At 42.6% G+C, this 14,224-nt stretch overlaps 1 protein-coding gene across 6 annotated transcripts in view; it reads left to right on the top strand.

The window, feature by feature from the left end:
- The first annotated feature begins 2,057 nt into the window (after nt 1–2,057).
- The window catches only part of NUP205 (nucleoporin 205), an 89,366-nt gene continuing 77,199 nt past the window's right edge, over nt 2,058–14,224 (top strand). For 2 of the 6 annotated variants that reach the window (XM_002807061.7, XM_017975615.4), the window contains exons 1-2: nt 2,058–2,102; nt 12,655–12,797. In XM_002807061.7, coding sequence (XP_002807107.3) covers nt 2,075–2,102; nt 12,655–12,797 — 171 coding nt within the window. In that variant the 5' untranslated portion in view covers nt 2,058–2,074. Of the gene's footprint in view, nt 2,348–2,515; nt 2,809–12,654; nt 12,798–14,224 lie in introns of those variants that run through there. The other 4 variants (XM_078343695.1, XM_078343694.1, XM_078343693.1 and 1 more) reach the window with 2 other exon arrangements.

Raw genomic sequence — 14,224 nt, 5'->3', positions numbered from 1 at the left:
TCTCTATATAACAATAACTTCCAGAAAAAAATCACCAGTGACTTTTATGTTTCACCTAATGTATATTGCGTCACTTGATATTATTTGTTTAAAAGAATAAATGTTCTGGATATTTTTTTTTTTTTTTGAAATGGAGTCTCAGGAACTGTGTTGCCTAGGCTGGAGTGCAGTGATATGATGTCAGCTCACTGCAACCTCTATCTCCTGGGTTCAAGGGATTCTCCTGCCTCAGCATCTGAGTAGCTGAGGTTATAGGTGTGCATCGCCATGCCTGGCTAATTTTTGTATTTTTGGTAGAGATGAGGTTTCACCATGCTGGCCAGGCTGGTCTTGAACACCTGACCTTAAGTGATCTGCCCGCCTTGGCCTCCCAAAGTGCTGGGATTACAGGCATGAGCCACCGCACCTGGCCAGTTCTGGATATTCTTAACAACATACTCTATGCTTTTGTCTAAATTACTTGATTCTGATTTCCACGGTGACATGGGAATAATGGAGAGTTGATACAATGAGATTGTAAGGTACATGGAGTGTCTCTGACATAAATAGCTATAATTATATCATTTCCCCAATAGAATGGCTTGTAGGGATTAAACGAGATGATGGCTGTATTTTTTTTTTTTTTTTTTTTTTTGATATGGAGTTTCTCTCTTGTTGCTCAGGCTGGAGTGCAATAAGGTGATCTCAGCTCACTGCAGCCTTTGCCTCCCAGGTTCAAGTGATTCTCCTGCCTCAGCCCCCGGAGTAGCTGGGATTACAGGCCCAGGCCTCCACGCCCAGCTTATTTTGTATGTTTAGTAGAGACGGGGTTTCTCCCTGTTGGTCAGGCTGGTCTGGAACTCCTGACCTCAGGTGATCCGCCCACCTCCGCCTCCCGAAGTACTGGGATTACAGGCGGGAGCCACCACGTCCAGCCAAAATTCTTAATAAATAGTTATATTTTAGTTTGAAAATCAGCCAACTAAAATTTAACAACTGAAGAAAGAGAGTTCAGCTACTTTGGGTGCTCAGGTAGAAAAATACTTGGTGATTATAAAACGTTAAGTCTGGAATTTGTTTCAAAATAATCGGGTGCAGCAGGGGAGGGTAGAGTATTGAGGTGGTAATGGTGGGTTGGGGCTGTGTGGTGGGAAATTGGCCATGTTATTGATGCTGGGTGTTCACTATTCTAATTTTGTATCCGTTTGAAAATTTCATAGTTAAAAATTATGATTTGCTTCGCTCTACACAACTATGTTGACACAAGATACTTGGTAAATTGAAATGTCGCAGAAACTTGATTTGTAACTGGCCAATGGCTTTTGGATGTGTAGACACCTCACACCTTACTCCACTCCCCACTGTAAGGAAAATTTAAGATTTAACTTGAAACGGAGATTATGATTTGAATGTATGGCTTTTATAATGTCATAAATGGGCGTCATTTTAATAACTACTCTCAGAATTTTTTTTTTTTTTTTTTTAGACGGAGTTTCGCTGTTGTTACCCAGACTAGAGTGCAATGGCACGATCTCGGCTCACCGCAACCTCCGCCTTCTGGGTTCAAGCAATTCTCCTGCCTCAGCCTCCCGAGTAGTTGGGACTACAGGCGCGCACCAGCTAATTTTTGTACTTTTATTAGAGACGAGGTTTCACCTTGTTGACCAGGATGGTCTTGATCTCTTGACCTCGTGATCCACCCGCCTCGGCATCCCAAAGCGCTGGGATTATAGGCGTGAGCTACCGCGCCCGGCCTATAGAATATCTTTCTATTCCACTTTACTTTTTCCTCCCCACTTAAACAACTCATCATTAGAAAGAAACTACAAGTCCCAGTGCGCACTGCACGATGAACGTCGGATCGAGGACCTCGTGTCTCTGAAGTGGTTGTCCTCGCCTTATTTGAATGGGAATAATCCCAGTGAAAAATTGATGTTTGTGACCCAGAGCAGATTCTGGAGCCTTTTGTACGCCTGGGACGGCCCAGCGTGGAGGGGACAGCGTGGTGCCTTTCTGTTCAGGCTTCGTTCAGGGCAGCCTCACCCTTTCCTGGGGCCTTCTTGCGGCAGAAGGACTCTGTTAGTGCGCCTTCAAGATGGCGACGCCTTTGGCGGTAAATTCGGGTAAGTGTGGCCAGACAGAGAGGAGATGATTGAGCTGAACGATGACCGGTTCTTCAGGGAGAGACCAAGCCGTGGGGTTTCTCGGAGTCCTGGACTCCACTTATGTGCGGTGCCTGCTTTTCTCTAGCTCTGGGCCTAAAGTCCCACCCCTCCCCAGTTTGAATGGCGCGCGTCGGCGCTGCGGCTGTAGCCCTTGAGTTGGGGTTTGAGAGTCGAGGCAGTGAAGCTTGGGCCGCTGGACCCAGGTGTGTAATCTCTCACAGCCCCGGGCTGAGCCTGGTCCCTCTCATCCCCAAGTTTCACTGTTCGTCTGTGGTCAGATTTCGCCGGGATACGCGTCAAATCTTAGGCAGTGAAGCCAGAGGATCCGGGATATTTTCCAGCTATGTGCGGAGGCTGAAACCTCGCACCTCAGAGTAGGCGCCGGAGTTCCTTATAGGTTTGGGGGATCTTGTAGGCAGCGAATACCCCCGATTATGAAGTCGGCCATCTGAAACGTGGTCAGGAAGAGGGTGGCGGGACTTCAGCGGATGTCTCCCAACTCTGCGGATTTGGTCCGGCCCTGGCTGTTCTTGTACCTTTGGAGCTGTAGATTTTCGGGGTGGAATTGAATCTGGAAGGCAGTGAAGGAATTTAGTAAGATTTGGGGTGAATCCGTTTTTGGTGATTCTCAATTCGGGCGGTACCGGCTTCCAGTGGTGAATGAGTGAGTGCATTTTGATTGTCATTATTTCCTGGGGTACACTCGTGTCGCATAGTAGGCGGGGCAAGGATGCCGAAAGTCCGGCATGGGTAGAGCAGTCCGGGAAGAGAATTTCGCGCTTAGAATGTTAATTCTTCGATTGAAATGCCCTGAACTTCGCGAGCAAGAGTAAGAGACTTATCTGTGTGGTAAATTCTCTTAAGAATCTCACTTAAAGGGTGGCTCACGCCTCTAATCCCAGCACTTTGGGAGGCCGAGGTGGGTGGATCACGGGGTCAAGAGATCGAGACCACCCTGTCCAACATGGTGAAACCCCGTCTCAAACAAACAAACAAACAAACAAAAAACTCAGAAGGACTCTTTCCTGGGTGCATTTTCTGTTTCTTTAGAGTCTTTTTTTTTTGGATTGGTTCTATTTTCCACAGGACTGATATTCTTAAAAAGTTGTCTAAATCTGTTTTGTAAATCAGATCATTTCAGAAACGCTATGTTATAATGAAGGCTGTGTTTACTGAACACATACTAGATCCCAGCATTGGACTAAGTATTGTGCTTATGTCATTCAGTACCCTTAACACACCTTTGGAGTAGTTGCTATTAAATACTCCATTTTACAGATTGGGAAATAGAGGCTTCAAATTGTTATGTAATATCCCCAGAGTTAAATATCTAATGATTCTAAGCCAGTTTTAGGTGCTTAAACTACTTAATGCTACTACTTAAGCACAACCCAATTCATTTTATGACATTAGACTTAAAAAGAAGTTATGTGCTTAATACTGCTATACTTCCCTTACAATTAGATATGCTTAAAAGCAAGGCTTGCATGTTATATATTTGGTTATATATAATACATTTTATTTTATTTTAGTTTTTAATTTTCTTTTTTTGAAATGGAGTCTTGCTGTGTTGCCCAGGCTGGAGTGCAGTGACGCCATCCCGGCTAGCTATAACCTCTGCCTCCTGGGTTCAGGCAATTATACCTCAACCTCCCAAGTAGCTGGGATTACAGGTGCACACCACCATGCTGAGCTAACTTTTGTATTTTTAGTAGGGGCAGGGTTTCTCTATGTTGGCCAGGCTGGCCTCGAACACCTGACTTCAGGTGATTTGGCCACCTCGGCCTCCCAAAGTGCTGGGATTACAAGCCTGAGTTGCCTACCACACCCGGACTAATATATTTCTTTATTTTTTATCTTTTGAGATGGAGTCACACTCTGTCTCCCAGGCTGGAGTGCAGTGGTGTAATCACAGCTTACTACAGCCACCAATACCCAGACTCAAGCAATCTTCCCACCTCAGCCTCTAGAGTAGGTGTGCTATTATACCCAGTTAATTGTTTTTTATATTTTGTAGAGCCTGGATTCACTGTGCTGCCCAGGCTGATTCCAAACTCCTAACTTGAAGCAGTCCTTCCGCCTCGGCCTCCCAAAGTGGTAGGGTTACAGGCATGAGCCAGCATGCAGAGTATATACATTTCTTTTTTCTTTTTGGTCATGAAGTCTCGCCCCGTCACTCAGGCTGGAGTGCAGTGACATGATCTCAGCTCACTGCAGCCTCCACCTTCCAGGTTCAAAACGATTCTCCTGCTTCAGCCTCTGGAGAAACTGGAATTACAGGAACTCTCCACCGTGCCTGGCTAATTCTTTTGTATTTTTAATAGAGACAGGCTTTTACCATGTTGGCCAGGCTGGTCTCAAACTCCTGACCCTAGGTGACCCAAGTACCTAGGCCTCCCAAAGTGCTGGAATTACAGGCGTGAGCCACTGTGCCTGGCCTATATACATTTCTTCAGTACACACTCGCCCTAAGCTATTGCAATTATCGAATCAGTCATTGGAGGGAAAAGGAGTAGCCAACAGCAACAGAGTGTATACATTGTAAAATAAAGCCTTGTTTTAGGAGTGTTTAACTGGCAACATAGGAAACGTTTTTGAAAGCCAAGAGTCAGGAGAATGGTTTTTTAAGAAATAAATATTTTAGGGAAGGAACTCTTTCCATTAAGGAGCGAATGATGGGTTGAATGGGTAAAGGAAATGTGGCATATACATGCGGTGGAATATTATGCAGCCTTAAAAAGTCTAGGAAATCCTGTCACATGATACAACATGGATGGATCTTGAGGACATACTAAGTGAAATAATCCAATCACAAGAGACAAATACTACATGATTCCACTCATATGAGGTATCTGAAGTAGTCAAACTCACAGGAACAGAAAGTAGAATAGTAGTTGCCAGAGGCTGGGAAAGGGGAAAATGGGGAGTTGTTTATGGGGCATAGAGTTTCTGTTTTGCAAGATGAAAACAGCTGTGAAATCTATTGCACAATGTGAATATACTTACCACTGCTGAACTGTACACTTAAAGTTTGTTGAGATTGCATTCTGTGTTACGTGCTTCTTTTAAATTACAGTTTAAAAAAATTAAACATCTTAGAGTTGTAGAGGAAAATATAGAGAGATCATAGAGTTCTAAGATACATGCTTGGCTAGGCATGGTGGCTCATGCCTGTAATCCCAGCACTTTGGGAGGCCGAGGCGGGCGGATCACCTGAGATCCAGCCTGGCCAACATGATGAAACCCATCTTTACAAAAATACAAAAATTAGCTGGGCATGATGGTGGGTACATGTAGTCCCAGCTTCTCAGGAGACTGAGGCAGGAGAATTACTTGAACCTGGGGGGTGGAGGTTGCAGTGAGCTGATACCGTGCCATTGCACTCTAGCTTAGGCGACTGAGCAAGACTCCATCTCAAAAAATAAATTAAAAAAAAGACCTTTGGTTGTATTTCAGCTGTATGACTTAACTAGTCTTGTGACCTGTACCAACCTGGCTGAGTAGATACACTCACAGACTTGTGAATAAGCAACTATTAACACTGCTTGGCAGTCCTTCTGTGATAGTCTAGTCATCGCTGTCCATTCATAGCAGTGACTACTTCAGACCTTTCCACACTCCTCAAATCTTTAACCTGCAACTAACTAAACCCTCAGACTTCTAGTCACAGAGAAAACAGGAAACAACATGCATCAACTCCCTTTATTTACTCTCAAACCTAAAAACCTAGGTGTGTCTGCACCCTATTGAATCAATTTACCTCTGTCTATCTAATGTAAATCCCACCCTTCATGTTTTTTTCCTATTACCCCTTTTTTGTCTTGTATATTCACATGTTTCTCTTGCTCTTTCCTTTCTCTCCAATAATGATCTCATGCCTTACTTCACTTACCATTCTTTTCCTAGTCAAATCTTTTTTTTCTTTTTTTTTTTTTGAGACGGAGTCTCTGTCACCTAGGCTGGAGTGCTGTGGTGCAATCTCAGCTCACTGCATCCTCCATCTCTTGACAGTCCGCAGGTTCAAGCGATTATGCTGCCTCAGCCTCCTGAGTAGCTGGTATTACTGGTGCCCACTACCACATCCAGCTAATTTTTTTTTTAAATTTTAGTAGAGATGGGGTTTCACCATGTTGGCCAGGATGGTCTTGATCTCCTGACCTCGTGATCTACCCGCCTCAGCCTCCCAAAGTGCTGGGATTACAGGTGTGATTCACCGCACCTGGTCCCTAGTCAAACCTTTCAAAAGATTTGTTAGTATTCACTGACTCCAGGCCCTCCCTTCCTCCCTTCTTCCCTCCCTTGTTCTCTCTCTCCTTCTTTCTCCCCCTCCCTCCCCTCAGTTGCCTAGGCTGGAGTGCAGTGGCACAGTCTTGGCTCACTGCAGCCTCTGCCTCCCAAATTGAAACGATTCTCCTGCCTCAGCCTCCCTAGTAGCTGGGATTACAGGCCTGAACCACTGTACCCAGCCCACTGGCTCCATTTTCATACCTCCTATTCCTCCACCCATTCTGGTCTCTTCCTATCCTTGTAAACAGCTCTGAATAGGGTTAACATCTGTTTCTTCTAGTTCAGAAAGTCCCTATTTTGTTTCTGTTTGTTTTATTGAGACAGTCTCACTGTTGCCCAGACTGGAATGTGATGGCGTGATCTTGGCTCTCTGCAACTTCTGCCTCCCAGGTTCAAGTGACTCTCTTGCCTCAGCCTCCTGAGTAGCTGAGATTACAGGCACCTGCCACCACACCTGGCTAATTTTTGTATTTTTAGTAGAGACGGGGTTTCACCATGTTGGCTAGGCTTGTCTCCTGACCTCAAATGATTCACCCACCTTGGCCTCCCTAAATGCTGGGATTACAGACATGAGCAAAAAGCCCCTATATTTTAAATCTTCATCTGGCTTGATCTTTTAGAGTAAAGACCACAGTCCTTTAACATGGGTGACTGAGGCCTGCGTGGTGACCTTGCCAAACCTGTTTTCTGTACTGCAGCTCTTGGCCTTTTGAGTTCTTTGACATGCCGCATTCCCTCTTGCCATAGAAACCCACAGGTTGTCCTCTTCCTGGAATGTGTGTCTTCACGTCTCCCCTGTCAGTTAAAACTCCCCCCCCCACTTTTCTTTGAGACTCTTTCTCTGTTGCCAGGCTGGAGTGCAGTGGCATCATCTTGGTTCACTGCAACCTCTGCCTCCCTGGTTCAAGTGATTCTCCTGCCTCAACCTCCTGAGTAACTGGGACTGCAGGCATGCGCCACCACGCCCAGCTAATGTTTGCATTTTTAGTAGAGACGGGGTTTTACCATGTTGGCAAGAATGGTCTTGATCTCCTGACCTTGTGATCTGCCCGCCTCGGCCTCTCAAAGTGCTGGGATTACAGGCGTGAGCCACTGCTCCTAGCCAGCTCCCACTTTTGTCCTTCAGATTTCAGCCTAGTTATTACTTCCTGAAGGATAACTCTCTCCTCTGGCCTCTCTGGCTAGGTCAGATTCCCCTACTATGTAATCTCTTGCCTTGGCTACCTCTCCTTCGTATCCTGAACACAATTGGATTTTACCTTTATATATGATTATGATGAATGTTTTTCCTCACTGCAGTGTGATCTTTCCAATACCTCACACATGGTGAATGAGTGAATAAATGTGACTTGCTGGAGGTATCCCTAAACATTAAGGAAAATCAGTGTATTTCTCAACTGACTAAACTATATGTTAAAAATACGTGTATAGTAATTTTGAAAAATTTATAATGTTCCTTCATTTGTAATTCGTTAAAAGATTACTGGCCGAGTGCAGTGGCACACACCTGTAATCCCCGAACTTTGGGAGGCTGAGGAGGGAGGATCATTTGAGGCCAGGAGTTCAAGATGAGCCTGGGCAACATAGTGACATCCCAGCTCTACAAAAAATACAAAAATTAGCCAGGTCTGGTGGTGCCTGCCTTTAATCCTAGCTACTAGAGAAGTTGAGGCAGGAGGGTGCTTGAGCCCAGGAGTTTGAGGCTATAGTGAGCTGTGATTGCCTCACTGCATTCCAGCCTGGGTGACAGCAAGACCCTGTCTCAAAAAAACAAACTAACATACAAAAAGATAATTACTAAAATTGGTCAAACTCAAGACAGATTAAAGATAGCTCTTTGTTGCAGCTATCTTTGTTGTCTTTTTTTTTTCTTTTTTGAGACAGGTTTCACTCTCTTGCCCATGCTGGAGTGCAGTGGCACAATCATGGCATACTACAGCCTCTACCCTCCCAGGCACAGGTGGTCCTCCCACTTCAGCCTCATGAGTAGCAGAGACTATAGGCACACACCGCCATGCCCAGCTATTTTTTTTAAGTATAGACAGGGTTTTGCCATGTGGCCCAGGCTGGTCTTGAACTCCTGCGCTCAAGCTCCTTGAACCTCCCAAAGTGCTAGGATTACAGGTGTGAGCTACCTTGCTTGGCCCTTTGGTGCTATGTTGATATTCATGATGAACTAAGTAGGCCAGTGTACCTGTTTTTTTATTGTTGAGTGGTTTTTTTTGAGATGGAGTCTCATTCTGTCTTCTAGGCTGGAGTGCAGTGACGCGATCTTGGCTTACTGTCTCTGCCTCCCAGATTCAAGTGATTCGTCCGCCTCAGCCTCCCAAGTAGCTGGGATTGCAAGTTTTACACTTATTACACTAAATATGTACAGTACAAGGAAATTTGTTTTTCAGAGGTCCTACTGTATATCAAATAATATTTAAAATGAAGGAGAAAAAATTAACTTTTGTCAGCTCTTCATCAGATTTCTGAAATGTCTGTGGTAAGGCATATTTCAGATTTGCATAGGAGTCGTCATTGATACTTTCCTTTTATGCCCTGTACCATTCAAGGTTCTTCTCCCTTTCATATACTGTCATAGCACTCTGTATTTTATCTTATCTTTTATTATACTGATATTTTTGGAATTCTTTGTTTAATGTCTGTCTTATTAGTTTATAAGTGCCATGAGTTTTGGGATTGTGTCTTCCTCAGTCTCTCTCTCTCTATAAAGTCCCTCAGTAAAGTCCCTTTTTGCAATCTTTAATGTTTAGGCTGTAGTTATTTTATTTCTCTTTTTTTTTTTTTTTTGAGACAGAGTTTCACTCTTGCTGCCCAGCCTGGAGTGCAATGGCGCGATCTTGGATAACTGCAGCCTCGCCTCCTGGGTTCAAGCCTCAGCCTCCTGAGTAGCTGGGATTACAGGAACCCACAATGACGCCCAGCTAATTTTGTATTTTTGGTAGAAATGGGGTTTATTCCTTATTGGTCAAGCTGGTCTCGAACTCCTGACCTCAGGTTATCTGCCCACCTCGGCCTCCCAAAGTGCTGGGATTATAGCCACCGAGCTGGGCTAGTTCTCAGTTTTATCTGTTGAATAATTAATTGGTCTTTATAAACACATATAAACACATATGGGTATCATATCTGTGTATTTCCAAACAGAAACTTTTGGCTTTAGGGTCATATTTTTTTAAATGTTGAGTCTAAAATCAGTTTAGTAGGGACTGGGCACTGTGGCTCATGATGTAATCCCAGCACTTCAGCAGGCTGAGGCAGGCAGATTGCTTGAGGTCAAGAGTTTGAGATCAGCCTGGCCAAATGGCGAAGCCCTGTCTCTAATAAAAATACAAAATTTAGCCCAGCATGGTGGCTCACGCCTGTAATCCCAGCACTTTGGGAGGCTGAGGCAGATGGATCATGAGGTCAGGAGTTCAAGACTAGCCTGACCGATATGGTGAAACCCTGCCTCTACTAAAAATACAAAAATTAGCTGGGTGTGGTGGCACGTGCCTGTAGTCCCAGCTACTTGGGAGACTGAGGCAGGAGAAAGAGTGAGTGAGACTCTCTCTGTCTTAAAAACAATAAAGATAAAATCAATTTAGTGGGCCCATCACCAAAATTGGGACAGAACACAAAATATCAAGTATTGAATGTAATCAATGAATCTATTTTGTTTTTTGTTGTTGTTGAGACAGAGTCTTGCTCTGTCATCCAGGTTGGAGGGCAGTGGCACGATCCAGGCTCACTGCAACCTCTGCCTCCCAGGTTCAGGTGATTCTCTCACCTAGCTTCCCGAGCAGCTGGTATTACAGGCATATGCCACCACTCCTGGCTAATATTTTTGTATTTTTAGTAGAGACGGGTTTTCACCATGTTGGCCAGGCTGGATTCGAACTCCTAGCCTCAAGTGATCTGCCCGCCTTAGCCTCCCAAGGTGCTGGGATTGCAGGTGAGAGCCACCTCGCCCAGCCTGAATTTTAGTATTTTATATAATACTTTTGTTTTAGTTTTGTATATGCATGTGTACTGGGTTGAAATATGAAATATTTCTTGCTATGGATTATAGTCAAAGTTTGAAAGTACTACTTCTACCTCTTTAGTCTTGCTAGTGCTCTGTAAAAGAATTCTCTTTTATACCTGTCTCTGATCTTTTGCTCACATTTTTTCTTGGCTTTTTGTTTCCCAGATTTTCCTCTTCTTTCAAATGCTGCACAAGTGCAGCCATTCCTTAGCCAACTCGGACCATCTGTTTGATCTTTCAAAATTATTTTATTGTTTGTGGCAACAATCATATTCCTTTATTGGAAAATTTCACTTATGTACATTTTATCTCCCCAACTTGTGAGCTTTAAGACAAGGATTGTTTGTCTAATCCTCTTTGATACTTTACTGTTCATTTATGGAGCTTAACTTTTTTTTTTTTTTTTTTGAGATAGTGTTTCACTTTGTCGCTTAGGCTGGAGTACAATGGCACAATCATGGTTTACTGCAACCTCTGCTTCCCGGGTTCAAGCAATTCTCCTGTCTCAGCCTCCAGAGTAGCTGGGGTTACAGGTGTCCACCACAAAGCCCAGCTAATTTTCGTATTTTTAGTAGAGACAGGGTTTCACCATGTTGGTCTACCTGTCTTGGCCTCTGAAAGTGGGATTACAGGCGTGATTCACCACGCTTAGCCATGGAGCTTAAATATTTTTTTGGGTAAATCAGTTAGGTTGAGTTTAGATGACTGTTCCTAGGGATGTTTAGATGTGACCTTGCTTTCTTCACTTACTAGACTATTTAGTACTATTTTTGAAATACCTAAATTCTTCTCAAACAGTTTCACTTTTCACGAATTATATATTATGGTATAAATGTATCATTTACTTTCCGGTAAATTACGGTGAAAGTACAATTCTCTGGTTAGGGCCACACTCTGCTGCCCAGATTGCTTGGGTTTAAGTTCTGATGTTATCTAGTGTGACCTCAGGTAGTGAGTATTTTGAACTCTCTGCCTCAGTTTCCATATTTATAAAATAGAGGAAGCCCTAGTGCTGACCTAATAGGGTGCTGTAAAACATAATAAAAATGCAAAGAGATTAGGGCCATGCTTAGTAGCACACAGCACAAGCTCAGTCATTATTACTTATTGTTACTATGTTTGTCATTTAAATGTGATCCTTTTTTATGAGTTTATAAAAGTATTCTGTATTTCTATGCTGTTTTATAGTAGCCAGTGTCTCAGCCCAAACCAAGTACATTTTCAGCTTCTAAGTTTTATAAAATCTGAATATTTTCCTACTGATGCTCTTCATCTGTATGACAAGAAGGAAAGGAAGGCAAGGCATTTATCTTTATTGAGTGCCTGGGATATGACAGGCACTGCATTGTGTATTTCACTGAGTTAATCTCATTTAAAAACTTGCGGCTATTTGAAGCAGATGGTGTTCATGATATATACACATGCACACACACACATACACTCATATATATGGAAACCAAAGTTTAAAGAGGTTATTTCCTTTGTTCCGGTACACATAGCTAATAAAATGGTAAAACTAGGTTCAGCTGATATTCCAGTTTAAAGTCAGGGTTTATTTTATTTATTTATTTAATTAAAAATTTTTTTTTTTTGAGACGGAATTTTCATCTTGTCGCCTAGGCTAGAGTGCAGTAACGTGATCCCAGCTCACTGCAACCTCCACCTCCTAAGTTTGAGCGATTTTCCTGCCCCAGCCTCCCGAGTAGCTGGGAGCACATGTGCACACTACCATGCCCGGCTAATTTTTGTATTTTTAGTAAAGACAGGGTTTCACCATATTGGCCAGGCTGGTCTCAAACTCCTGACCTCAGTTGATCTGGTCTGTCTCAGCCTCCCAAAGTGCTGGGATTACAGGCGTAAGCCACTGTGCCTGGACTGAAGTTGGGATTTATTTTATAGTAAGTTAGATAAAGTGATGTTGATATCATTGCTTGAGAATTTTAATAAAGTGTGCTTTTATATTAGTGTCTCTTAATAATCAATATATTGATATTACTTATATCTATTATTTATTATATTAATATAAGTGATTAATACAATTAATGTCACTGATTAATATATAGTTATTTATAATTTAATTAATATATTAATTAAGATAACGTCCTGGATTAAAAAGCAGCTATGAGTATAACTAAAATGTGTAGGTGATAACCTCACATTATTTTTCAAGTGTATGTTTTCTTTGACACTGGTTTCATTTGTTTTTTCTTTAAGCTGCTAGTCTCTGGGGTCCTTACAAAGCCATTTGGCATGCAGTGGGAAATGCTGTTTATAGAAGACAGCCTGAAGCTGTTCACCTTCTCGATAAGATTTTGAAGAAACACAAACCTGACTTCATCTCACTGTTCAAAAATCCGGTAAGTAATTTTCTTTTTCAGTTAAAAAAAAAATTTTTTTTTTAAAGATTGAGGAAGCAAGTAAACTCTCTTTTTTCCCTTTCTTCTTCTTCTTCTTCTTCTTTTTTTATTTTCAAATTCTTTTCAGAAATTTATTTACTCTGACACAGCCTCAGGAGCTCCTGACAACATATGCTCCTTAAATGCTTTAAAAAAAAAAAAAAAGGCAGGGTCTTGCTTTGTTGCTGAGGCTTGTTTTGGACTCCTGGCCTCAGTGATCCTCCTGCCTCTGCTTCCCAAAGTACTGGGATTACAGATGTGAGCCACCATGCCAGCTGTAAAAACTATTTTAAAAACATTTTTATAATTAATTTTTGTGGGTACATAGAGGATGTATATATTTATGAGGTATATGAGATGTTTTGATACAGACATCCAATGTGAAATAATCACATCATGAGGTATCATCCCTCCCCTCAAGCATTTATCCTTTGTTTTCCAAACAATCTATTTATACTTTTCGTAATTTTAAAATATACAATTATTACTGGCTATCATCACCTTGTGCTATCAAATAGTAGGTCGTTGCAAGTAAAGTCTTAATGTGTGTAATGAAAATATGTTGTTACCTGCTGTCTCACTTCAGTGGTTCAGTGATTCTTTTGTTTTGTTTTCTTTTTTTTTTTTTGAGACAGAGTCTCACTCTGTTGCCAGGCTCCAGGCTGGAGTGCAGTGGCGCAATCTCGGCTCACTGCAACCTCCGCCTCCTGGGTTCAAGCAGTTCTCCTGCCTCAGCCTCCTGAATAGCTGAGACTACAGGCGTGTGCCACCATGCCCAGCTAATTTTTGTTATCTTTTAGTAGAGATGGGGTTTCACCGTGTTGGTCAGGATGGTCTCAATCTCTTGACCTTGTGATCTGCCTGCCTCGGCCTCCCAAAGTGCTGGGATTACAGGTGTGAGTCACTTTGCCTGGCTGATTTTATTTTCTAGATACTTTTTAAAGACAGAATCTTGCTCTGTCCTCCAGGCTGGAGTGCAGTGGCCTGATTATTGCTCACTGTAGCCTTAAACTCCTGCGTTCAAGGGACCTTCCTGGCTCCTCACTCCTGAGTAGCTGGGACTACAGGTGTGTGCCACAGTACCCAGCTAATCTTTTTTTAGAGATAGTGTCTTGGTAGTTGCCCAGGCTGGTCTTGAACTCCTGGTCTCAAGTGATCTTTCTGCCTTGGTCTCAAAAAGTGTTGGAGTTACAGATGTGAGCCTCTATGCCCTGCTGTGATTTTAATGGGATTTTTCTTTGGAGCAACGATTATCTTTTTATTCTCTGTAGAAGTTAATATTATATTTATCTCTAGCTAGGAGATAAACAATAATATTTGAAGACTATTTAAGAAATTTAGTATATTCCAGAAATACTAGCTGCCTTGGAATGTCTGACCTTTAGTTA

The sequence above is a fragment of the Callithrix jacchus genome, chromosome 11, assembly GCF_049354715.1.
Source record: "Callithrix jacchus isolate 240 chromosome 11, calJac240_pri, whole genome shotgun sequence".
Lineage (NCBI taxonomy): Eukaryota > Metazoa > Chordata > Mammalia > Primates > Cebidae > Callithrix > Callithrix jacchus.
The sequence above is the reverse complement of the archived record's forward strand: the minus strand, read 5'-3'. Positions and strand labels throughout refer to the sequence as shown.